The 25,629-nt window shown below is 40.9% G+C and overlaps 1 protein-coding gene across 2 annotated transcripts in view; it reads right to left on the reverse strand.

Annotated features, from left to right (window-relative positions):
- Nucleotides 1-16,235: 16,235 nt before the first annotated feature.
- rbm18 (RNA binding motif protein 18) overlaps nucleotides 16,236-25,629 on the reverse strand; it is a 44,957-nt gene continuing 35,563 nt past the window's right edge. Inside the window, exons 5-6 of one of the 2 annotated variants that reach the window (XM_080212274.1) lie at nucleotides 23,420-23,505; nucleotides 16,236-19,059 (exon numbers count right to left, since the gene is read on the reverse strand). In XM_080212274.1, coding sequence (XP_080068400.1) covers nucleotides 18,885-19,059; nucleotides 23,420-23,505 — 261 coding nt within the window. In that variant the 3' untranslated portion in view covers nucleotides 16,236-18,884. Of the gene's footprint in view, nucleotides 19,060-23,419; nucleotides 23,509-25,629 lie in introns of both variants that reach the window. The other variant, XM_080212273.1, reaches the window with a different exon arrangement.

A 25,629-nucleotide genomic window follows, 5' to 3' on the forward strand; every position in this document is an offset into this window, starting at 1 on the left:
GCGGCGCTAACCACTGTGCCACATCAAAAATCTATCACCACAGCAGAAGTAAGTTCTGCGCACTATTTTAACAAATTGATTGTTTAAATCAAATGCCGGTGCTATTTCAGTTTTGAGCACTGATCTTAGCTAGGACTGAAGTCAGTCTTAGTATTGCCTGGTAAGAGATGGCTAGAGAATGCAAATTAATCAATTTGTTAAAATAGTGGGCACTGCTTCAATGAAGACTTTAATGTAGCCAAATAAATGGGCTAAGTTCTAGCTAGTGTGTCACAAGACATGAAATGTGATTTAATTAACAGCATCCAGTGATTTGTTAACCTCACAATGCTTTGTGTAGTCGTTTCTGCAATTTTTTTTTCTATTTAGAACAAATTCATCAACATTTGGCTCAAACCTGCCTAAGACATTGGTTAGACACCAAATGTTCTTCAGTCTGTGAATTGCAATCTTGTTTAAAAATACCACATGAAGCCGCATTGACTAACTTTCAGCATTGAGGCTACACCAGCCTGCAACATATTTCTGGCATTCTCCAGATGTTCTTTAACTCCAATATGGCTGGAGTGGATTACCCGCTTCTCTCTAAGAAACTCGATTCCCTTGCAACACGATTTCTTTTGATCAGGCTGGCTAGGTTGAATATAGTCACATCCATTAATCTCATAAAGATCACTACTTTTTTGCACGTCCATTGTAATTACATATTTACATTTTTTGGAGAGTTTAACTTACTGGAGAGGCCTGGGCAGGGTAGATAGGGAGCAGCTGTTCCCCTTAGTGGAAGGGTTAGTTACGAAGGGACACAAATTAAAAGTGAGGGGTGGGAGGTTTAGGGGGGATTTGAGAAGAAACATTTTTATCTAGGGTGTGCTGCCTGGGAGGGTGGTGGAGATGGGATGCCTCACATCCTTTAAAACAGTACCTGGATGAGTACTTGGCACCCCATAACATTCATGGCTATGGGCCAAGTGCTGGCAAGTTGGATTAGGTGGGCAGGTCAGGCAGGGCCTTTCAAGCATCGGTGTGGACTCGATGGGCTGAAGGTCCTCTTCTGCATTATGGCAGTCTGTGATTCTGTTATACCTTTTTTGGGGGGGGGGTTTCAGCCTAATTTCTGTGAGTCTCTCTGTTCCAAGATACAGTAAGAAGTTTCATGACACCAAAGTTCAACTGGTTTGTTTGGCATCATGAGCTTTCAGAGTGCTGACCCCTTCATCAGGTGTCCTTCGGAGCGCTGCTCCTCCATCAGCACTTCAAAAGCTCATGAGACCAAGTAAACCTGTTGGACTTTTAATTGTGCCCACCCCAGTCCAACGCTGGCATCTCCACATAGGGGACAATGCTTAATTTTGATGTTTCTAATCTCTTCAATTAATTTCTCCTTAGCAGCACTTCCTGATCACCCTCTTTATTTGTCCAGGCAATTAAAATCAGCTTCAAGCATCAGCATTGCACACATATGCTTCTTGTTTGTCCTGTAATTTCAACATGTACTCTGCAAACATTCTTTGTAATTTGGACACTGAAAGGAATGATTTCTTACGATATTTTCAAAGAACCCAGTCTCCATCAAAATGCTTTTCCCGTACACGTAAATCTGAAGCCTCTTACAGCTGCGGAGGTTGAAATCTGAAACAAAGCCAGAAGATGTTGGGAAATTTCAGCAGGCCTGACAGCGTCTATGGAGAGAGAACCGAGCCAATGTTTTGAGTCAGGATGACCTTTTGTCAGAGATCCATATGCTTTGACAGGCATCTCTGTCTCATTTAGAGATATTAACACTAGGCTGTTAATCCAGAAACTCAGCTAATGCTCTGGGGACCCAGGTTTGAATCTTGCCATGGCAAGACAGTGGAGTTTGAATTCAATAAATACATCTGGAATTGAGAATCTACTGATGATCTTGAAACCACTGTTGATTGTCGGAAAAATCCATCTGATTCACTAATGTCCTTTTGTGAAGAAATTTGCCATCTTTACCTGGTCTGGCCTACATGTGACTCCAGAACCACAACAATGTGCATGACTTTCAACTGCTCTCCAAGGACAACTAGGAATGGGCAATAAATTCTGGCCCAGCCACCAGTATCCCACGAATGAATTTTAAAAAAGTTCATAATTAATTCCTGGTAAAGATTGGAGGTGCATTTTGCTGATCCCTTTGGGATCAACATTGCACCAAGATCTGATTGCAAAGGTCCACATTGTAATGGGATCTCTTCCTTCAGATCACAGCATTGACAAACTGGATGTTCCATGCATTTTTTTGTCTTCAGTCACAACTTGATATCCATTTCTAATCCAAACTTAGATACATTTCAATGGTCCAGTTACAGTCAACAAATGCAGAATGTAGATTGCATAGAAGAATCAACAGAATCCATAAAATCTCTACAATGCAGAAGAAGTCCATTTAGTCCATCAAATCTGTACCAACTCTCTGAAACAGCATCTTACCTCTACACTCAGGCCCATGTCTCTTGTAACCCCATGCATTTACTGTGGCATTTACCACCTACTCCATACATCCTTGGACACCAAGGGGCAATATAGCATGACCAATCCACCTAACCTGCACAACTTTGTGACTGTGGAAGGAAACTCACGCATACACAGGGGGAAAGAATGTGCAATTTCCACACAGATAATCGTCCAAGGCTGCAGTTGAACCCAGGTCTCTGGCACTGGGAGGCAGCAATACTAACCACTGGGCCACTCTAACAATGAAAGACAATGCAGTGTACCCACAGAGTGCTTGAGTGAATGGGCGTAACTTAGTTTCAGCAGCTACGGGAAAGCTTCTACTTTATTCTCTTGTGGCTTCAAGTTATTAATAATTAATAAGTAATTCATATGTTATCTTCAAGTTGCTCTCATGTGATGTCACAAACAGACAAGAGTGAATCTTGCCATGGCCTCTATGGTAGCCATAAGACCAATTTTTTCTCCACACACTAAAATGTCATCGCAATAACTTTGAGACAGGAACAAGTTTAGGTGATGTTTCATATCTACCATCTCAGCCATAAACATTTCCTTTCTCCACTGATGCTGCCTGATATGTTCCCAGCTTTTTCTATTTTTATTTCAGATTTCCAGAAGCATCGATATTTTGCTTTTTTGTTTTACTGCAGTAACTTTAACTTCTCAAGCATTTTATGCATTTGTTATTCCCTAAAGCCAATGTCCACGTTCATTGCTGCCTCGACGATTACCAATAGACTTGCATCGTTGCTTCTTTGATTTACAAGAACATATCTCTGACATCTATTACAGAGAAAAATCTTTCTTAATTGGCTCATTATTTGCAATAGCAATTTTATCCAGGTTGTGCATTATTTATTTAATGTTAATATGATATGCATATAGCTGATAAACCTGGTTTTCAAATACATATTCATAACTTTAGTCTACTGCCGTATTACAAGTATCAGTATATATATAATAACACAGAATCCCTACAGTGCAGAATGATGCCATTTGGCCCATCGAGCCTGCAGCAGCAACAATCCCATTCAGGTCTATCCCCTTGTACTTATCCTGCTAAGTTTCCTGACACTAAGAAACAATTTACCATGACCAATCGGCCTAACCTGCACATCTTTGGAGTGTGGGACGAAACTGGAGCATCTGGAAGAAATCCACGTAGATACAGGGAGAACATGCAAACTCCACACAGAAACTTAAGGAACCGAACCTGGGTCCCTGACATTGCCAACCACATTTATATAGTTATATGTAAAGTATGAAATGTAGACAACATCGGGGCAGCTTGTGCATTTTCACATGTGCTGATCGCCAATTCTTGGTTCATTTTTAATGCAATCAGACAGTTGGAAAAGCTCCCGGAAGATTCAGTTGTTGAGTGGAAACTTTTGAACCCAATTTGCCCAGGTTATAGTTGCAGTCACTGGGAAGCCCAAGCACTATGAAGCTACCTCTGGACTTCAGTGCACTATTGAATTACACCAACGCTTTCAGATCAAATGCCTCTTATATTTATACGGGTTTGTTAATTGGCTTGACAGTATTTGCAAATTGCGGCAGCAAACTGCATCTTTAGAAAGTTTATTTTCTAACACATTTCTGCATTTAATAATGATGTGACATCTGCATCTAGAGCTTGGATCTCAAGATTGTGTTTAACTCCTTTATATAATTCAATCTACATTTGCCTACCAGACATGGTTCACCTTCAGTACAGAATGTAGCAATAATCTAACTGGAATTAAAGATCCATGGGAAATGTTAATCACGCCATTAAAAAAAAATAAAATGAATGAATAGAAATGTAAATTAATTCAGTTTTATTGCCAGCGGATATTTTTAGAGCCTTACAGAAAGAGATTCAGCAAATCTGGATTCCCTCAAAAGTCATTCCGGGCCTCCCAGGTAGTTTAACAACAACTGAACTTGACAAGCAGCAGCTGAGAACATTCATCCAGCTCTAAAGAGCAGGGATCAGCATATAATTCAGCAGACCAAAGATATTTCGAACCTTAATCATTGATCCAGTCATTTCCATATCATCAAAGGCTGGATTGTCTGGTGACGCAATGGTTAGATCTGCTGCTTCACAGCAACAGGGACCAGGGTTCAATTCCCAGCTTGGGTCACCATATGTGTGGAGTCTGCACATTCTCCCCATGTCTACGTGGCTTTCCTCCCCATGCTCCAGATTCCTCCCACAGTTTGAAAGATGTGCTGGTTAGGTGGATTAGCCATGCTAAATACTCCCGCAGTGTACCCAAACAGGCGCCAGACTGTGGTGACTAGGCGATTTTCACAGTTACTTCATTGCAGTGTTTATATAAGTCTACTTGTGACACTAATAAATAAACTTTCGAGCATTAATAACTGCTCTTATGAGTGAAATCAACCTATGAGTTTGTACATTAGAAGCAATTTGGCATTGAAAATAAGCATGTACCTGCATCTGTACCTTATAGTAAAAATTATATTTGTTTCTTGATGAATTGACCTTTTGACTTATTACCTTTTAGGTGTTTATGAAGCGAAAACTTCAAATTCCCATGAGAGGGAATGAACTGTAATGCTGAACATTGCATCACAGTTTTTCAAACGTTTCTGCTCATCTTTTTCGATGTGCTGAGTTGAATATTACTTATCCAGTGAAATGCTGATAGACATGATGTGGTTGATTGCTGATAGTTGTCTGATGGTGCTGGGGCGGCTGTTCGGTCTGTATGGAACCTGTTCTCTTTTGCAACCCTCATGGAGCTGGTTAATGAAACCATTGCGGCAAAGTTTATGTCAATAAATCCCAGGCCAAAAGGTTTGGGCACTCCATCACTGAATTCACTACTACAGCTGAGTTAAATCAGACCAACTGATTTTAATTACCACCCAGTGGAACATTTCTGGTCCTGAACATTCATTAAACCAGCTCCATAAGATATAGGGGCAGAATTAGGCCATCACCCCATTGAGTTTGTTCCATCATTTAATCATGGCTGATATGATTCTCATCCCCATTCTGCTGATTTCTCCCCGCAATCCCTGATCCCCTTATTGATTATTGACGGTCATGAACAATTTGATGGTTTGAGTCTTCATCACCCCTGATTTATTTTTAACAGATGTTTTATTCAGATTTCTGTAACCTTTTCTGCTCCTGGAGTATAAGAGCAAAGGTTAGTAGAATGGGACGTAAGTGTAAATTGCTCTTCCCCCTCTCAATTATCACAGGCAGTGACCGAAGCCGGGAATCGAACCTGGATCCCTGGCAGCAGTGAGGCAGCCAACCACTGTGTCGCCACGCTGCCCAGAAAGAATACTGTCAGTTTCCATTCATTTAACTGGAGTAGGTAGGAGCACCTCACATCACTGACACTCAATGCCATAGAATTATTTGTCTTATCTCCATTATTCCAAAGTGACAGTGACTGCACTTTCACTTGAGGGAGCAGATTATGGATTATGAGCATCTTGACTGGTAGTGCAGTACTGAGGGAGGTGGCTATTAAAAGATCCCGTGACACTATTGTGTGACACTATTTCAAAGAACTGCAAAGGGTTTGTGGAATGGCCAGTACTTAACCCTCAAGCAACATGGCTTATATCAGATCATCTGGTGGCTGTTGGTGGGGAGGGGGGTTGCTGTAGGCAACTTGGCTGTTGCATTTTCTACATTACAATAGTGACTGCACTTCAAAAATACTTCATCGTCTGTAACGTGCTTTGGGGTGTCCTATACTTATCAAAGGTGCTGCAGAAATGGGCACAATCTTACTGCCCATTCATGCCATGCTCCTGCTGCAGTGAGATCAGAGTACTTGGCGACCAGTCATATCTCTGTTTATTGCGGTGGGATGGGAAAATCCCCCGGTGTGAAATGTGGTAAGTTTCCAGCCCTTGCATTTCTTTCTCATACTTCATCTTGCTTTTCCCTTGGCTTGATGAGGAAACGTACAGACGCATTTAGAACTATTACTGTGTGATTTTTCCTTCAATTGTTGAATTGGTGAGATGCATTCAAATTCTTATGAATGGAGCAAGTCAGCCATTGTAAAACAAAATACAATTTTTAATGGAAATGTTTCAAAAAGTAAGTAGATCTGTTTTTTTTTCAGTCTTTCGTGGGTTGTGGGCATTATTGCCCAAAAGCTATTTCAGTGGACAGTTAAGAGTCAAAAACTTTGCTGTGGATCTGGAGTCACATGTAGGCCAGGCCATGTGAGGACGGTAGATTATTTCCTTCCTTAAGGCCACTAGTGAACCAGATGGGTTTTTATGACTATGGTTTCAGAATCATTATTAGACTCTTTTAATGGGTGGCCATTTACGAACAGCTCCACCACTTTAGGGACAACATTATGGAGATGTGATTTAATTGCATTGTCCTTGTTTCTGGTTGTGGGCTTACCTGTCAAGTACAATCCAGTACTGGCCTTGGCCTTTTTTTTGAAATAGCAAGAGTTTTGATTGTCCCTATATCTGAGCCTTTGTTGTGGTCTTCTGCAACACTTGCAATAGCACACTGTCTGACATCTATAACCTTTTGGAATATGCTCCTTAGAAGTCTGAAGGCTTTCGCTGTCCTTCTTTGACTTCCTGCTCATGTGACTTGGGCTCCACCGCTGTACGGTATTCTATGATATTTTATTGATGCGTTCGCACTCAGTTGAGGGATGGATGTTGCATGATGCCATGCCCCCATTCAGAGAACACTGCTGTCTGACATCCTCTGTAATTCCTGAGTCCCTCTCTCTGCATTCTCCAATGATGAAACTATCTCAAATTGATCCAAATTGGGTCCTGCCAATAATTTTTTTTATGAATTTCATATTGTTAATTCCACAGACTAGTTGGTCTCGCAACATGTCATTCAGGGGTGGCCCGAATGCACTGTGCTCTGCTAATTTCATAACCTGGTTAGAAATTTGGTGACACATTTCCTGGGGTGCCACAGTGGCACTGTGGTCAGCACTGCTGCCTCACAATGCCAGGGACCTGGGTTCAATTCCTGTCGTGGGTTACTGTCTGTGTGGAGTTTGCAGGTTCTCCCCATGTCTGTGTGGGTTTCCTCAGGGTGCTCCAGTTTCCTCCCTTAGTTCAAAGATGTGTAGGTTAGGCTGATTGCTCAATCGCCCCTTAGTGTCAGGGAGGTTAGCTGTGTAAATATGTGGGTTTATGGGGATATGGCCTGGGTGGGACTGTTGTCAGTGCAGACTTGATGGGTTAAATGGTCTCTTTCTGCACTGTATGGATTCTATAATTTTAGAGGTTTGCCTGCTGTGTTAAAGTGGTATCGCTGGTGTATTATGGAAGGTTTTGGATCATAATAGTCTTTAACCAAGTCTACCAATTCATCAAAGGTTTTGGAATCTGGGGCATCCGGGTAGTTCAGGCTTTTATTACACTGAAAGCTGGGATCTCACATGCCATCGGCAGGACCACTTTCTGCTTCTTGTCCCCCTCAATATTGTTGGCTTGAAAAAAGTATTGGATGCGCTCTGCGTATTAGACCCAGTCTTCTATGCTTGTATCGTAGACTTCAAATTTACCAAAAAGAGGCATTTCTCTTACTGGAGGATTACTTGTCACAACAGAAAAGATGGACTGGAGGGAAGAAAAAGATATGCTTTACTCCGCATTGCTAATGTAATAATCTTACCAAGGCTGGTCTTCTGTCATCATTACCCTTCATTTACAAAATGCTCAAAGTGCTGTTCAGCGGCCACAATGGACAGGTCAGACTCAAGGTCTTTCGATTGCCAGCCTGAGTGCAGCCAGCAGGTTTTAAACACCCCCATTACTTCTCTACTGGGTAAGCCTCCACTCACCTAACAGGAGAGTTTGTATTCTGCGAAGGCCACAGGGAAATCAATTAACAATCCCCCATGGTCATCATAACAGATACCTAAGAATGCAAACTGCCCAGTTAATGGAGCAAGAGTAAGCAGACAATGAAGACTACAGCAACACGACAGGCAAGCCAGTGATGCTCATTCAGACTGGTGTTTTAGAGTCATAGAATCCCTACAATGCAGAAGGAAGCCATTTGGCCCATTGAATCTGCACTGACTCTCCAACAGAGCATCTTACCCCAGCCCACCCACTGCCCTATCCCTGTAACTCTATACATTTATCTCTCTAATCCCCCTAACCTACACATCTTCAGACACTATGGGACAATTTAACATGGCCAATTCACCCAATGTGCACATTTTTGGACGGAAAGATGAAACTGGAGCACCCAAGGGATAACCACGCAGACATGGGGAGAATGCCCCACAGACAGCCAATCAAGGTTGGAACTGAACCCAGGTCCATAGTGCTGTGAGGCAGCAGTGGTAATCACTGTGCCACCATGCCGCCCAGTCAGAGAGTTTCAGCATAACACTCCAGCAATATGCCCTTTAACATGTTACTAGGATTGCTGAGGCAATGCCCTGGGATGGTGACATCAGCACAGAAAAGGGACTGCAGTAGGATTAGTTGCTGGGTCATAGGATTTGTGTTGCTTTCAATCGGCATGATGCACAGTTTGTGGCCACAGACCAGCAACACACTGAGGGAGAGGGATCCCTTTCGGTTCAGCTACATAGCAGAATTGGTTGGAGTGCCCACAAAGCAATGTGCGTGCAGTCAATAGCAGCCTACATCATGGAGAAAGCTACAACCCTTGCCAATCATCATCCTCACTCTGCCTGCTTGTCTCTGGCAAGAGGTAATGAGATGATGGTATAGGAGTTGCTTCTTAACTGCTCTCTGTAGTACGGCCTTCTACCCAGAGGTCTTCTTTCCCCCTCCTCCTCCTCCTCCTTCTTCTTCTAGCAGTTTGACCTGTTCTGGATGGCCTCTGCTCATTCTCCCAGTTATGATCAATACCAAGGAAAAGACCTACCCGTTTGCCATGTCGAGGAGCGACTGGTCCTTTTCGGAGCAAGAGAAAGGCACTTCACAGTAATTGCCATACCATTCCTTGGAGCTTACTGAAATTTCAACATAATATATAAAGCACCAAAAATGTGCACAATTGCACTAACTGTCAAAAGAAATGACCCAGCAACTAGCCCAAAAGTAATTCACAATCCTGTGGGGGAGAATTTCTTATTCCCGGCAGATCATAGCACCCCATAGTCCCATTGCAAACAAGGTAATTGAGTTTAATTTTTAAGTCTCTGTTTCAATCCTGATTTTAAACTGGATTTTTCTGTTGATGTTTGATTGTGTTGTCTAAATGATGAGTTCAAACAAATTAGGCTGGTGCGACGATGGTCTACCGAGAATTTAGTCCCTAGTGTGGAGATTTAGGAATTTTAAGGAAGAAATTGGACTGATTGTCAAGGTTGAGAACTTCCCACTGCCAGGACATGACCCAGGTTAAGGACGTCTCTGTCTGTGTAAAGTTTTCTCCAACAACAAATGGTGTCAAATGTTTAACAATCTCACTTGCTTTAGCTTGAGGAAGTTGGAGATGTGTTTGCCACTATACCAATGTCCACTTTAATGTCTTCACATGCATGATTATTTTATAATATCTTCTAAAATGCCAATTAGGCTGAATTTTTAAAATTCTTTTTATTCATTTGTGGGCCATGGGCGTTGCTGGCTGGGCCAGCATTTATTACCCCATCCTTGGCTGCCATTGAGAGCCAACCACACTGCTGTGGCTCTGGTGTAAGCCAGCATCGACCAATTGAACTAATTAATGAGAGGAGAATCGCAAAGAACCATTCCCTCAGAAGATGAATGGCAGAAAATCTTCACTGACTTTTTCCCAGGGTGGAAGAGTCAATTACTAGAGGGCACAAGTTTAAGACGTGAGGGGCAAGGTTTAAAGGAGATGTACGAGGCAAGTTTTTCACACAGAGGGTGATGGATGCCTGGAATTCACTGCCAGGGGAGATAGTGGAAGCAATAATGATAGTGATTTTTAAGGGGCTTCTGGATATATACGTGAATAGGATGGGAATAGAGGGAAATGGTCCCCAGAAAGGTAGGGGGTTTTAGTTCAGTCGGGCAGCATGGTTGGTGCAAACCTGGAGGGCCGAAGGGCCTGTTTGATTGCTGTAATTTTCTTTGTCCTTTGTTCTTTGACTGCAGAGGAAGTAAAACTCTTCCTCAAACTCAAGGTCAGAGGGTGTTGGGAGTCTGGAATGCACTGCCTGAGTGGGTAGTAAAGGAGACACTCACAACCTTGAAAAGGTACGTGGATGAATATCATAATATTCAACCCTATGGGCTCAGTGCTGGAAAATGAAAGTAGCGTAGATTTAGTGTAGTTTTGTTAGTGCAGACTTAATGGGCTGAAGGCCCTCTTCTGTGTTGTATGACTCGATATAACAATTCCCAAAACATTTACGTTTTAATATCCTGTTATATATGCCCCTGTCGACTAAGGGACATGAAGAATTACAATGTAGGCTTGAATGCCTCAATACTGGGAGCTGTTTATTGAAGGTGTGCACGCTAAGACTGCCCAACAGGGTCCCCGCACTGGGGACAGAGCGAATAGATCAGATGACCCATACTCTTAAAGAGGCAGTCCACACCCCAATACCAGGTCTCACAATACCAGGTTATTTGGAACCACGAGCTTTTGGAGCACTGCTCCTTCAGTCCTTCATCAGGTGAGTGAAGGAGCAGCACTACGAAAGCACGTGATTCCAAATAAACCTGTTGAACTTTAACCTGGTGTTGTGAGATGTCTTATTGTGCCCACCCCAGTCCAACGCCGGCATCGCCACATCACACCATATATAAATGCATACATCACATATCTAAAATGAATAAGTAAATCTCAGATAAAAGATCTGTAGAGATTCCAGCCCTCAGGAAGAACAGGAGGATGAAGAGTAATTTAACACCTATTGTGCAGATAGTTTTGGACGATGGCGAAAGTTAACCATGGTGTAAAATCATTCATGAGAACTAGTATACAGGTTAGTCAGCATGTGACCCATATGCCAAAGATAACAACAATCGACCCAGAATAGTAATGACTTGACAGCTATGATTACTAATGTGGAACAATTGATTATACATCAGGATGATGCAGACGGTGGACTGCAGGCCACTAATCTGATTGAAAGGATCGCGGAAAGTTTAAACGTGAAGAAAAGGAACAGGTCCGGAGGTAATTTTAAAAGGAATTTTAATAATCTTTTAAATAGTTGTCTTAACAACAACAAGTCCCCATAAAAGATTTGCTGAAAAGAAGTCAGATTTTAAGACCCAGGCTCTTTTTAAAAAAGACAGGAGATTGATGAGAAGAATAATGGTCAGCCCAAATCAAATCAAATCAAAAGGCCCTTAGACATCAATAAATTCGGCATGGATTTTATGAGCAAATTATTGAATTTTAGGACTAAAACTGACATTCATAAATCTGCCACCTACTGCAGAAAGGCAAATAATAATGTTTTAATGGAGACAGTTAGTGAAATAGAAATTAATGAGGCTTTAGAAGATTTTAAGAAAAACACTACCCTTAGTACCGATGAAAGGTCAGTCGGCGACCTTTCAGACTTAATAAACACCAATTTGATGATGTCACCAAGGTTCTTTATCTTCTAGGTGAAAGCCCAGATGGTTCATGACATATTGAAAATAAATAGAACTGCATTGCTGCTCTAACATCTCCCAGACATTCAAACTCATTGACAATTTTGCTTGGGCTCCTCAACAAAACAATCAGTAAAAGATGGCCAGGGCAATTGAGCTTGATCGTAGATGGAAAAGGTTTTATTACCGCAACAAATGGCTGTAATGCAAACATCTCTGCTGTTTAAAACTGCTTCACTGATGCAAAGAGGTCATAATAATAGACTGTTGTTTTTGTACGCCTTGCTGAAGCCTTTGATTCTGTTTGGCATAATTTTGTTTCTCAGGGAGTCAATTGAATGAGATTGTGTGGTATATTTATTAATTGACATGCATTCTGGAATCATGACTGATGTTGAAGCAGGACTGTCCTTATATCCAACAGTAAGGGCATCAAGCAGGTTGTCCCCTTATTGTCTATACTCTGTCTAATTCTCTTCCTGCAGCTAGTGGTGCACTAAAGTAGACTTTTGTCTGTTTCCACAGCTAGTTACTCCCATAACAGGTTAGTAGTCTGTCTCACACTCTCCTTTCTCTCTCACTCAATCTTCCTCCAACACATACTCAATTTCACACAAATGGCAGTAAGAATCTCCACCCACCACCCCTCCTGACCACAGGGGTCTGGCAACATTTTCCCTGTGTCTGCGTGGGTTTCCTCCCACAGTCCAAAGATGTGTGGGTTAGGTGGATTGGCTATGTTAAATTGATTTTAGAGTTGGGGATTAGCAGGGTAAGAATGAGGGGTTACAGGAATAGGGGCTGGGTGGGATTGTGTTTGGTGAAGATTTGATGGGTGAACTGGTTTTCTTCTGTAGGGATTCTATGATCCTCAAAATGGCCTCAGTTCACTGCTTTCCCCATGCCCCGCTCTCCAGACTGCTCCCTCCAGCTCTCACTCTCCAGCTTGCTGCTGCCCCCAGGTCCCGTTCTCCAGCTCACTGCTCCCCACCTCGCTGCTCCCCCCCAGGCCCTGCTCTCCGCCTCGCTGCTCCCCCCCAGGCCCTGCTCTCCGCCTCGCTGCTCCCCCCAGGCCCTGCTCTCCGCCTCGCTGCTCCCCCCAGGCCCCGCTCTCCGCCTCGCTCCTCCCCCTAGGCCCTGCTCTCCGCCTTGCTGCTCCCCCCAGGCTCCGCTCTCTGGCTCACTGCTTCCCCCAGGCCTTGCTCTCCAGCTTGCTGCTGCCCCCAGGGTCCACTTTTGGTCTTGCTGCTCCCCCCAGGCCCCACTCTCTGGCCCACCGCTGTCTATCAGCAGCAAAGGTGGGTGAAGAAGCCACCCGAGATTGGAGGAACTTCCTTTGAACAATCTGCCACTGCAACTTAGCTGTTTCATCAGCATTTTCAGTGGCTCTGGGGAGTAACACAGAAAGGCTTTGTGGGCAATTGCAGCCTGTAGGCTGTACCTTGGGCAAGCCTGCTCTAGAGAGTCAGCAGTGATTCGAAGGGCTGAATGGCCTCTTTTGGTGCTGTAAATGCCAACAATGAAAGGTGAGATTATTAATTCCTTTGGTTTCATCAGTGGTGAAGGGTAAATGGAGGAGACTGGCAATTGTTAATTCTTCAACATCCTTTGCCAATCAAATCTCTCAGCTTGCAAGACTGTTGACATTTAAATTTTTGATCTTAGAGGTAGTCAGTTTTAACTTAGCTTTTTTTTTAAGAAAAATCCTCTTTTAGCTTGTAATTTTAAATTAGTTTATTAGTTTAATTTTATATTAACACTTCAGATGAAGGGACAGTTTCTCATTCCTTAACAATAAATTGTTCGACTTGAGTCCTCCTTTGTGGATTGTTCTTTTATTCTTGGTGATATTCCACAGCTTTATGTCTTTATCTTCTCCAGTTAACACCCATTCCTTGCTTAATTGTGACTTTTTAGGTGCATGGGATAATTTGGACAAGCCATGGAAATAGTTGAAAATATATACTGATTTGGATGTTTCATCAGTAGGTTTGATCAGTGTTTCTTCAGGTCAGGTGTGCAAGGTTAGGAAAGGACATAGGATGAAGTGCAAAGCTCCGTAATGGCAGTGCGAACATTATATCAGCGTTGCATGCTGCTTGACATCATTATCTGCTTGTGAACATTAGATACAAGCACACAAACACTTTTACACAGACAGTGTGGGATTTTATGGCCTTGCTCGTCCCAAAACATAAAATGCCACCCAAGGTTAACAGGCCTTCCCGTGGCAGGTGAGGTGGTAAAATTCCAGCCAGTGTCCAACAGATTTTATCAGAAACTTGCGCCACTTTCAACATTCAAAGTGCCTTATGGCACCCTCTAAACAGACATTATAAAGTCCAATTTCACTTCCCTTGTGCTCTCCTAGACTTCAATTAGTTTTGAAATCATGCTATTCGTCATGATATAACTTCTGTGCATCAGAAAATCTTAGATTTGAAACTGGACAGAAAAGTGAAACAAAAAATGTTCCCCAAATAGCTCCAGTATTATATCTGAATCAAAGAACAAAGAAAATTACAGCACAGGAATAGGCCTTTCAGCCCTCCAAGCCTGCACTGACCATGCTGCCTGACTTAACTAAAACCCCCTACGCTTCCAGGGACCATATCTCTCTATTTCCATCCCATTCATGTACTTGTCAAGACACCTGTTAAAAGTCACTACCGTATCCGCTTCCACTACCTCCTCCGGCAACGAGTTCCAGGCATCCACCATTCTGTGTAAAAAATCTGCCTCATCCATCTCTTAAAACTTGCCCCTCACACCTTAAACATATGCCCCCTAGTAACTGATTCTTCCACCCTGGGAAAAAGCTTCTGACCATCCACTCTGTCTATACCCCTCATAATCTTGTAGACTTCTATCAGCTCTCCCCTCAACCTCTGTTGCTCCAGCGAGAACAAACCAAGTTTCTCCAATCTCTCCTCATAGCTAATGCCCTCCATTCCAGGCAACATCAAGGTAAATCTTTTCTGTATCCTCGCCAAAGCACCCACATCCTTCCCTGTAGTGTGGTGACCAGAATTGAACACTATATTCCAAGTGCAGCCTCACTAAGGTTCTATTAAACATCAAGATGACTTGCCAATTTTTAAACTCTATATCCTGGCCGATGAAGGCAAACATGCTGTATGCCTTCTTGACTAACTTCTCCACCTGCATTGCCACTTTCAGTGACCTGTGTACTTGTACACCCAGATCCCTTTGCCTATCAATACTCCAAAGGTTCTTCCATTTACTGTATACTTCCTATGTTTATTAGACCTTCCATAATGCATTACCTCACATTCGTCCAGATTAAACTCCACCTGTCATTTCTCTGCCCAAGTCTCCAACTGATCTACATCCTGCTGTATCCTCGTGGTCCTCATCGCTATCCGCAAATCCACCAACCTTTGTGTTGTCCAGCACTGATCCCTGAGGAACACCACTTGTCACAGTCTTCCATTCAGAAACACACCCTTCCACTACTACCCTCTGTCTTCTTTGACTGAACCAGTTTTGTATCCACCTTGCCAGCTCACCTCTGATGCCATGCAACTTCACCTTCTGCACCAGTCTGCCATGAGGGACCTTGTCAAAGACCTTACTGAAGTCCGCATAGACAATATCCACTGCCCTACCCCCATCAATCATCTTTGTCACTTTGTCGAAAAACTCGATCATTCATTATAAAACTGGATCAGTCAAATTTCATTTCAAAACTGGATGACCAAAACTGTAAATGGCCAACAGTGCCCACAGCTTAATCAAATGTATAGGTTACATTGATCAAAGCCTAAAATCAAGATAGTTGTACTAATATTTTAAAGAAATCTCAGCATGTAAAAGTTCAAACATAGCTTCTTTTCAGGCTAAGCTTAATCATGCTTCATTCACATGCAATACAGATATTAGATAATGTCAGGGACAGAATTACTGTGTCTCACTTCTTGTTATCAGTTCACAAGCACAAACTAAGGTGCTTGTCAAAATAAATTCAACCGCATGGCTTAAAAAGTCAGTACTTTATTGTGCCCTTCAGACAGGTTAAAGATTTAGATATGTTAACTTTACAGTGTTATTTTCCTTTCCCCTGGATTACTACAACTATACCACAAGTGCTTCCTTGATTCATGTACTTTGGAAAGTCCTGAAATTTTGAATCACACCATTTAAATGCCCCTATCTTCCTTTTAAAAAAAATGCATTCAAAGTTTTAGAAGTTTATTTATTAGTGTCACAAGTACATTTATATTAACACTGCAATGAAGTTACTGTGAAAATCTTCTAGTCACCAGTCTTGACGCCTGTTTGGATATGTTGAGGGAGAATTTAGCATGATCAATGCACGCCTTTCAGACTGTGGGAGGAAACAGCAGCACCCGGAGGAAACCCATGCAGATACAGGGAGAACGTGCAGACTCTGCACAGTGACCCAAAGCCAGGGATCGAATCTGGGTCCCTGGCGCTGTGAGGCAGCAATGCTAGCCACTATGCTATTTTGCCACCCTTAGATTTCTAGATCTAAGGTTGATTGTTTTCTCAATTTAAATGTTGCACTGTAGTTTTGTGGACTCTCTGTAATTCAAGCTAGAGAGGCAGCAATAGACAAATAGAAACAGTAAACATGTTTCCTATCCAGAAGAATTTAGACAAAAGTACTATTTTTTTAACATGTATTTACAATTTACAAAAATGGAAGCCTGAATCACATTTATGCACCATCAATATCACGGTGCAATTACCAACACTTTCATTATTTAGTGGTCATTTTGCATGTAAAATATTTCAAATGCATTGGAAAGTGCTGCTGTTGCAATCAGTATTGATCAGAAACACAGGCAAATATACTTAAACCACCTACTTTTAAATACATTCATTTTAATAGTTTCCAAAAGTTAAAACAGGCTTTACAATAATGGAAACTTTGTTATACCAATCACAAAATCTGAAAAAAACAACCAATACATTGCATTCAATGTTGCTGATTTGGAAGTCTAATACGTTTATCTAAACATGTTTAATTGTAAGCCATAAATAACAAATTGACACAAGAAATGACATTAACATTTTCCCATTATTTAGTCAGGACAATGTCTTTAAAAGGGATTCAGTCATAAAATATGTACAAAATACAGTTTTCTAATTGAAATCATGATCTGTTCCAGGGATGACTCTTCAATGTACAAGTAAAAACTTAGGGTTAAGTATTGGCCCCTTCTCCAAGGCATTGGTTCAACCCGTTGTGAATAGGAATGATCCGGTCACTTTGGGTCTGATTTGTGTACCGACGATTGGAAAAAATATATATAGGAAGCAAGCTTACCACTTTGGATGGTTGATATTGAAAAAAAAAGCCAATCAGTTCCTGAGATTGAGTTAGTGGCTTGGCTACAAATAAGAACGGCCTACTCCTCAAAAAGCTCAGTTATAGTGCTCAAAACATCTGGCGAGCTATAACATAAAATCTGCACTCCCCCCCACCCAGAACATTAACCAATTTAACTCCAAGGCTGCTTGGAGTAACAGTATCAATTTTTGTAAATATTTACAAATCCACATTCACACATTACAATACACGACTGTGCTCATGTTACTGCATGGCAAATATTTTGTTACAAATGGTTTAAATTATTTTAATAACTCCCCCCCCCCCACATGTGGAGGAGAAAACTATTTCTGATTAGTGCAGAGGATGATAAACCTCTTATAACATGCGGCAAGCAGTGCATATTGTGATCCCCAATGGCCATACTCGGTTACCAATCATGTCCTCACAGCAAGAATATGCTGGATCAGGGTTGATGAGAAACTTTAAGAAGTATACACAAGTCTGGTCTTATTAAAGAAAAAAAACTACAGAGTGTATCATTCAGTTATCCTTCAGCAATGTTTGTCACGTGCTATACCTCAATTTACAAATTTCAAGGTTTGTGAATAATGAATGAGGACCAAAAAAAGTTGATGATTTACAGGCTACAAATGGTCTACAGGGTCATGGAAAATAAACTGATGACCGGATGTTGGATCTATCACTATCCATTGCACAGTACCTTGGGTCCTGACTTTCCATTGAGAGAGGTTTTATATGACAGAAGTTTCAACACATCCCACCATTTGATACTGATCTGGATCATCACTAATTCGTATTTTGTTGGTGGATTCAAAAAAAAAATAAACTTAGCCTGCCATTCTCAAATTGTCAAGCATTGCCATGTGATTCACCTTTGTTGTATCGTGATAAAGAACAGTCAGTACATACTATTTTGCAAGAATTAGTTTATGATCTAACAAACTCTCAATTCAATTTGAATACAGCCAGTGTAAAACTTTTTAATCACCAGACTTTCCATGATGCTTATTGCTATTAAAATCAGTAACTGTATTTGTACTTAAATTCGCGAAGAAATGTAAAAAGTAAACGTTACCATATAATTCAGGGCCTTTAGTGGCAGCCTTGGCTCAATAGAGAATTGCAAGATTACAGAAGTGTCCTACATGATAAATCACAGCAGAACTTCCTCGCATCACAAATTGCAAGAAGTTAAACAATGTACTCAAGTAACAGCCATACTTCCATCATATCCAAAGTCACGGGCACAGAGTCTCAAATAGCGTGGACAAAGCTGACACTCTGATTGAGAGATCAGCTTCCCAGGAAGAAGAGTCGAAACACTTCTAATTACCCTGCTGGAATACATCTGAACCACATGCTCACCGCTTCAATCTGTTTTCTTAGAAAAATAAATTATCATATCAAGTCACTGTGCAGTAATTGTTAAGACTGACAGTGCCATTCAGTATCTTAAGAAATCTGATAAGAAAAGGACGTGACTGAAGCAAAGTACTCTCGGCCTCGGTCATCGTTTGGATTTCCGAGCAACTCTAGAATAGGGAGTAGTTCGTGATTTGTTATTCTGTGCTTTGTCTGTGGGCTTATTGTACGTGTAAGTTGGAGACCCTGTATACTCAGCATCTGGGTTTTCGGCCATCATCTTAAGCTTGGTTTCAATTGCTTTTATTTTTGCACTAATGCTGCAAATAAAAAGAGAAGACCATTAGAACAAGATTAAAGCGCTTTAATCTACATTATACGCTGCGGCTTTGAAAAGTCAATAGCAAAGTGACTTTTGAAATCAAGTAGCTGGCGATTAACATAATAGCTTAAGATATTGTTTGCTAGACTTCAGAAACGGTGGATATCTAATGTCAAGCACCAATATAGAAGCTTTCCCAGAATGTTTGAAGTTTTCATTTCAATACAAAAATTTTAAAAAAATGGAATAGCCTTGGTGGCAGAAAGAGTTAAACTTTCGGAACATAGGACCTAGAATTTGATTCAACCAACTAAATGGCAATTGTTTTGCATCCTGAAATAACATGAATCAAAAGGACAGCACACTCAATAACCAAACTGCATTTAGTAAATCACACCCATTTTCTTTTTCCTCCTTCTGTTAAAGGTACTTCAAATGATATCTACTGTACAATGGATTGTGATAAACTCCCAGCCCATGAAAATATACTTCCAGTAATCAAATGAGACATGGAATTTGGATCACAAATTCAAATCTGCTTTAAAGACCCACATATCTATTCCCACATTCTCTTTTACGGATTAAGACTTCACAGGATGCTGGGGAAATACTACTGGGACACCACCAACATGTGGCATAATTTCGATTCTATACGAGAAACACACCAGGGCGGTGTAATTTTTCAAAGCAGGAACTCCAGCTGTAGGCTATATTTTAAGTGTGCTCTATGATAATACTGTGCTTTTAAAAAATGTATTTATATTAAGTCTCCTGTGAGGGGTATGTATGTTTAAAATTCAGCTGTTTTACCTGGTGCCAATTTGTCTGAAAAACAGACATGCTGAGAATGTAGAACAATGATTAATTTTAGCTAGGGATGTGTTTGTTTTAATCTGAGTTAATGCATTCTTGTTTATTTGGTTTTGCCCCTCCCCCTTGGGTTTCAGAGTAGGATTTTGATTAGATTGCTTGATAAAGTCATGTGCTTAAGGGGAGGAACTAAGCTTACAGGGAAAAGCAAGCAGTTACTGCTGGGTTCTGAAAGAAACAAGAGATGTCTCTCTCTCTCTCTCTCTCGAGGCTGCTGTTTGGGACCCCCGAAATAGGTCTGTCTCTTTGTTCCTCCTCTCTAGAGGTGTTCTGGAGGCTCGAGAACTGGCTGTGCAGGCACAAGCACATAAGCATTTGTTGTTAACTGATTTTGAAGAGGAGTTTAAGTCTATAAGAGGAACCTTGCTTGAATTGGAACTAATAGATATAGGTTAACAGTTAATAATTGTATCTTGTCATGTTTAAGTATTTCAATTGTAAAAGTTAAGCTAACTCATTTTTATAGATATTATCAAATAAAGTTTGTTTTCATAAAAGCTTCCAAGTGTGTCAATAGAATTACACCCAAACTGAAACAGCTTATCCTCACACTAATTGTGCTTCATAACATACTTTGGGGTTTCTGATCTGTACCTTAACATCTGATTTGATATTAATAAAATGTCTATTCAATATGGATCTAGAAATGTATTATATTATTTCAAATCAGTTTCACTATCACTTTAGAAAGCTTAGTAATCTTTCTATAAGTAAGAGGCTTTGGTCTTCATTCTGTTCTTGGGCTTTGACTGCGACTGCAGGTGAACCATTAACACGTCAAATCTCGGGGCCACAGGTGTCTGTCTCTACACAATCTTGACACTTTTGCAAAAGCCTTAAACTACTGACTGTATATTCTTACATTAGGGTCTCAGTATAAATAGCACCTGATTATCACCTCCTATATTGTCTAGTAGAAGCACCAATTATAACAAGTAGGTTGTGTACCCAGCTTGGTGGGAATAGTAAGATTTTTCTAAAAATACACGTTTTAAAAACATATATCAAAACAATCCAATGTACCAATATGTGGCACATGAAGCACTTCAAACTTGTTGATTTTGTTCTTTTCTGATGCTTTACTAGTTGTGGAGATGCGGCAAGAAAAAAATCAGCTGGTCAAGCAGGTGGTTCAGCATAACTATATAGTTTATATTTGGTTTCCTCCTTCCATCCCACTTTTTGTTTATTAGTTATGACCTTGCTTAGCTCCAGTATGTAGCTAAATGCAATTTATTTCCCCTTTCTCCCTCTCTTACCACCACCACCTCCCCCCGACATTCGCAGCCCCACACAAATTTAATCAACTCTTGAAGGTCTCGGCCTCAACTCCACTTACTTGCCCGTTCGCCGGAGCCCCTCAAACTTTTACTCATCAAAAATCTGTCCTCCTCTTCCTTAAATTTACTCAAAAGTCCTGGCACCCACCAAGCTCTGGAATAGTGAATTCCAGACTTGTAAACTACGCTTTAATGTTAACCAGAGAAGCTCAAAATATGCTGTTCTTGTAAGTGAATCAAACATAATTTAATGTCAGTGGGTAGCACTCTCACCTCAAGAATCCAAAGGTTGTGGGCTTAAACCCTACCCCTAAAACTTGAGCACGTGACTCGAGCCTGATCATTCAGTGCCTACTGAGACAATACTACACTGTCTTTTGGATGAAGTATTAAACCAATGTTCTGACAGCTCTTCCCAGTGTCTTGGCCAATAACTACTCAACCAGTCCCACTAGAACAGTTTAATTGTTCACACTGCTATCTGTGGGACTTGCTGTATGTAAATTGACTGATGTGTTTCCTATATAACAAAAAAAGACTACATTACAAAGTAGCTCATTCATTGTAAAGTGCTTTGGGATATCCTGTGGTCACGAAGATGCAATGGGGGAAGGTATACCATAGTGGTATTGCCACTGGACTAACAATCTAGAGACCTACGGTAAAATGCTGGGACCAGAGTTCATATCCCACCGTGGCAGGTGCTGAAATTTGAATTCAGTAAAAATCTGGAACTAAAAGTCTAATAATAACCATAAACCATTGGCAACTGTTGTAAAAACCCATCTGTTTCACTAATGTCCTTACCAGCTCAGGCCTGCATGTGACTCCTGATACACTGCAATGTGGTTGACATTTCTTTTATTCAAAATGGGATGTGGACGTCGCTGGCTGGGCCAGCATTTGTTGCCCATCTCTAATTGGCTTGGAGTCACATATAGGACAGACCAGGTAAGGATGGCAAGTTTCCTCCCCTAAAGGACATTAGTGAACCAAATGGGTTTTTATGGCAATTCACAATGGTTTCGTGGTCATAGAATCACAGAAACCTTGCAGTGTAGGAGACGGCCATTCGGCCCATCGAGTTTGCACCGAAGATCCCGCCCACGTTAACCCCCTATACCCACATATTTACCCACTAATCCCTCTAACATATGCATCCTGGGACACTAAGGGGCAATTTAGCTTGGCCAACCAATCTACCCTGCATATTTTTGGACTACGGGAGGAAACCGGAGCACCTGGGGGAAACCCATCATTATTAGACTTTTAATTCCAGGCTATTAACGAATTCAAATTTCACCGTTTGTCATAGTGGAATTCAGACCCGGGTTCCATGGGTCTTTAGAAAATAGTTCAGTGACAATATCACTATACCATTGACTCTGGAATGCTGTCTGAAGTGGCTGAGTAAGACATTTCAAGGAGAATTGGGGATGGGCAATAAATGCTGGCCCAGCAAGTGATGAATAAAAAAAATTATTTTATACTAAAACTGCAGGAAGTTAAAGACTAATCAATTAAACACTGGAGTTTTGCTTACTACAGAGCTAGAAATGGAGAAAAATGGAATTTCAAATATTGCAGTTTGTAATGAATCAGTTTGGCATTGGCTATTCAGAAGCAAAATGCTGCAGATGCTAGAAATCTGAAGTAAAATCAGAAAATGTTGTAAATACTAGGAGTAAATACATCAGGCCAACAATCTGGCCAAAGCATCAGCAAGAGTCGCGCTGTTTTTAAATCAAATTTGTGCTTCCAGATCTTTCTTAATGAAAAGAAAAATGAGAAGTTCCATCTTCCATGGCACATTGAACACTGTAAAAAGTCTGACAACACCAGGTTTTAGTCCAACTGATTTATTTGATAATAGACTCACAAGCTTTCGGAGTTAGTCCCTTCGTCAGGTGAATGGAGAGTTCTGGCCTCAGACAGAGCATATAAAGCACAGTCTGTCTGTGCTTTATATGCTCTGTCTGAGGCCAGAACTCTCCATTCACCTGACGAAGGGACTAACCCCGAAAGCTTGTGAGTCTATAATCAAATAAATCGGTTGGACTAAAACCTGGTGTTGTCAGACTTTTTACTGTGTTTACGCCAGTCCAATGCCGGCATACCCACGTCATGACATTGAACACTGGCACTTTTCAGATCTGCAAACTTTACATACTTGTGACTAACTGATTAGAGAAACATTCTCTACATTACCTCAGATTAGACTGCACTGGCTCAGTGCTCGAAGAAGGCTCCAGACTTATTGGAAGAATCTTATCGGTTTTGTAGTGATCATATCTCTGCGTGAGAAAAAAACAAGTGGAAGAAATAAAGATGATAAACTTTCACTTGGTCGAGCCGTTGATCAGCATTATCAGTAGACAAAAAGTCAGATCTGAAATCCACTCATAAATAAGGCTTGACTAAAGAATAAAGAATATACTGTATTTTGATGGAAGAGCACTGTTTCTTCCAGGTAGTTACCCAGCTTTTAGCACAAACCCACAGAAAGGTAAATTCTTCAGTGCAAACAGTATGTTACATTTCCTTTGGTACAAAAACAACTAAACATGAATCAACCTACGTATGGACAAAACAATGGATTGCTGGAATATAATAATTGTCCGCAGCAACAATTAAGATCTGCAAATGTGAGATACAAAAGTAGGAAAGCAAACGTCCTTCCAGCAAGAAAGCGTCCCTCGAAGGAGTGCAGAGATACAACATTCTATGCCTGATCTACGGCCTGTGCTCCTAACAGTTCCCCAACACCAAGTTTTTGGCAAAAGCTGTATTCACATAGCAGGAATGCATATTATTCAGGCATGTTCAGATAAAGTTGACCGAGTGGAATAACGTTCATGTACTTCTAGTTACATGGCAGCAGTGCAGGATTAAACACCAGATGATTGAGGCAGCATTTGACATCAAACTGGCATGGTAGTCCTAATTCTTAAATACTGAGTATTTGACCAATTCAAATCTCCATACAATGCTATTTTCTACAGTGCACAAATATACAATTATGTAACATTTGTACTTTATTTACAAATCTACAAGATTACATGCACATTCTATTCTGTGATACAATGAGATACGAAAGAGAATGAGAGATTCATGGATTGTACAAAAATACTACTAGGGACAGGCGAAGTTGGTATTTAGAGAATTACGCTGATGTACAAAGATGGAATTTTCTAGCCCTTCACAAAAGCTACTGATGAATTTCCTTCTTTTGCCGAAGTGTGCAAGTGGCAGTACTGACATCAGTGGACTATTGGTTCAAGTATTCCAAAAACAGTGTTTTTCTAGCGAGGACTACGCAATCTATATTAAGCCCTCACTTTCAACGGTTATGAGAGGTGTATTCCAAATAGAGTTAAATAATGTTGGTCAAGTTTATCTATGCGATCCACTGGAGATTTTATCATCCCAAACCGTTTATGTTTCCACTTATTCCTACACTGCTTTCATATAATGCCAATGTACTATGAAATATTTTAATTAGCTAAGTACAAAAGAGAGCTAGGATAAATCACTTACTACAAACTGAAATAATCACCCACTGTACAATGGATATTGGTCATGCCGATACTTTTTGTATGGATTATTGTTAAATTTTATCTCCATCCTTACTTTTGAATATTATTTTGGAACATTTACAAAGAAAAACTAAATAGAACACAATGAGTGAACAAAGGTGACCTAATTACATGTCCAAAATGTATGCTTTAAAGTGTTTATGCAAAATATATGAAACACTGGTTACTATAGTTATGAAAATAAATGCTGCAACTTTTAATTTAGCTTGTAGGATTTCCCACTCTGAAAATGGAAGATGGGTCCCTGCTCCTAGTACCAGGTTGCAAAGCCCCCTGAAAAAGCCATCATGTTCAGCTTCCTCAGAAATGTTTTATTTGGCAGTTGTTCAAACTTACTTTCTAGGTGGGACTTTTGAAATGTCCTGCAGCTGCTAATGGCTCCTCACCCAGGCAATTTTCATGAAACTAGCCAGGGTCCCCAACATACCCAAAGTATAATTAGAAAGCTACAGAATGTTCCCCATTATTTATGACAGCACTCAAAACAGAAATTAGCATAGTTCGATAAATTAATCGGCCTAAATGACCACTGCAATCAACAATACTGAACTTGACAAAAACAATCTTTGGTAGAAGTCAGATGAAAGGAACTAGCGCTGCTCTCTCACTTTCTCCATTTCAACCCCGAGTTAACCTATTAAGAACCAGAACTCAATTTGAAAACTTTGTTGATTTCAGGTAAATGACCACTCACCCTTCATGTTTGCCTCCCCTCCACCCACCATGCAGAAAGAGCTCTTTGACACAAAACACTAACACATTCCCACCTTCTGACCTCAACCATTTTAATCTGAAAATTCATTAGTGAGATACCTGTCTTAA

Source organism: Carcharhinus amblyrhynchos, chromosome 25 (assembly GCF_965287045.1).
Source record: "Carcharhinus amblyrhynchos chromosome 25, sCarAmb.v2.hapA, whole genome shotgun sequence".
In the NCBI taxonomy this organism is placed as follows: Eukaryota; Metazoa; Chordata; class Chondrichthyes; order Carcharhiniformes; family Carcharhinidae; genus Carcharhinus; species Carcharhinus amblyrhynchos.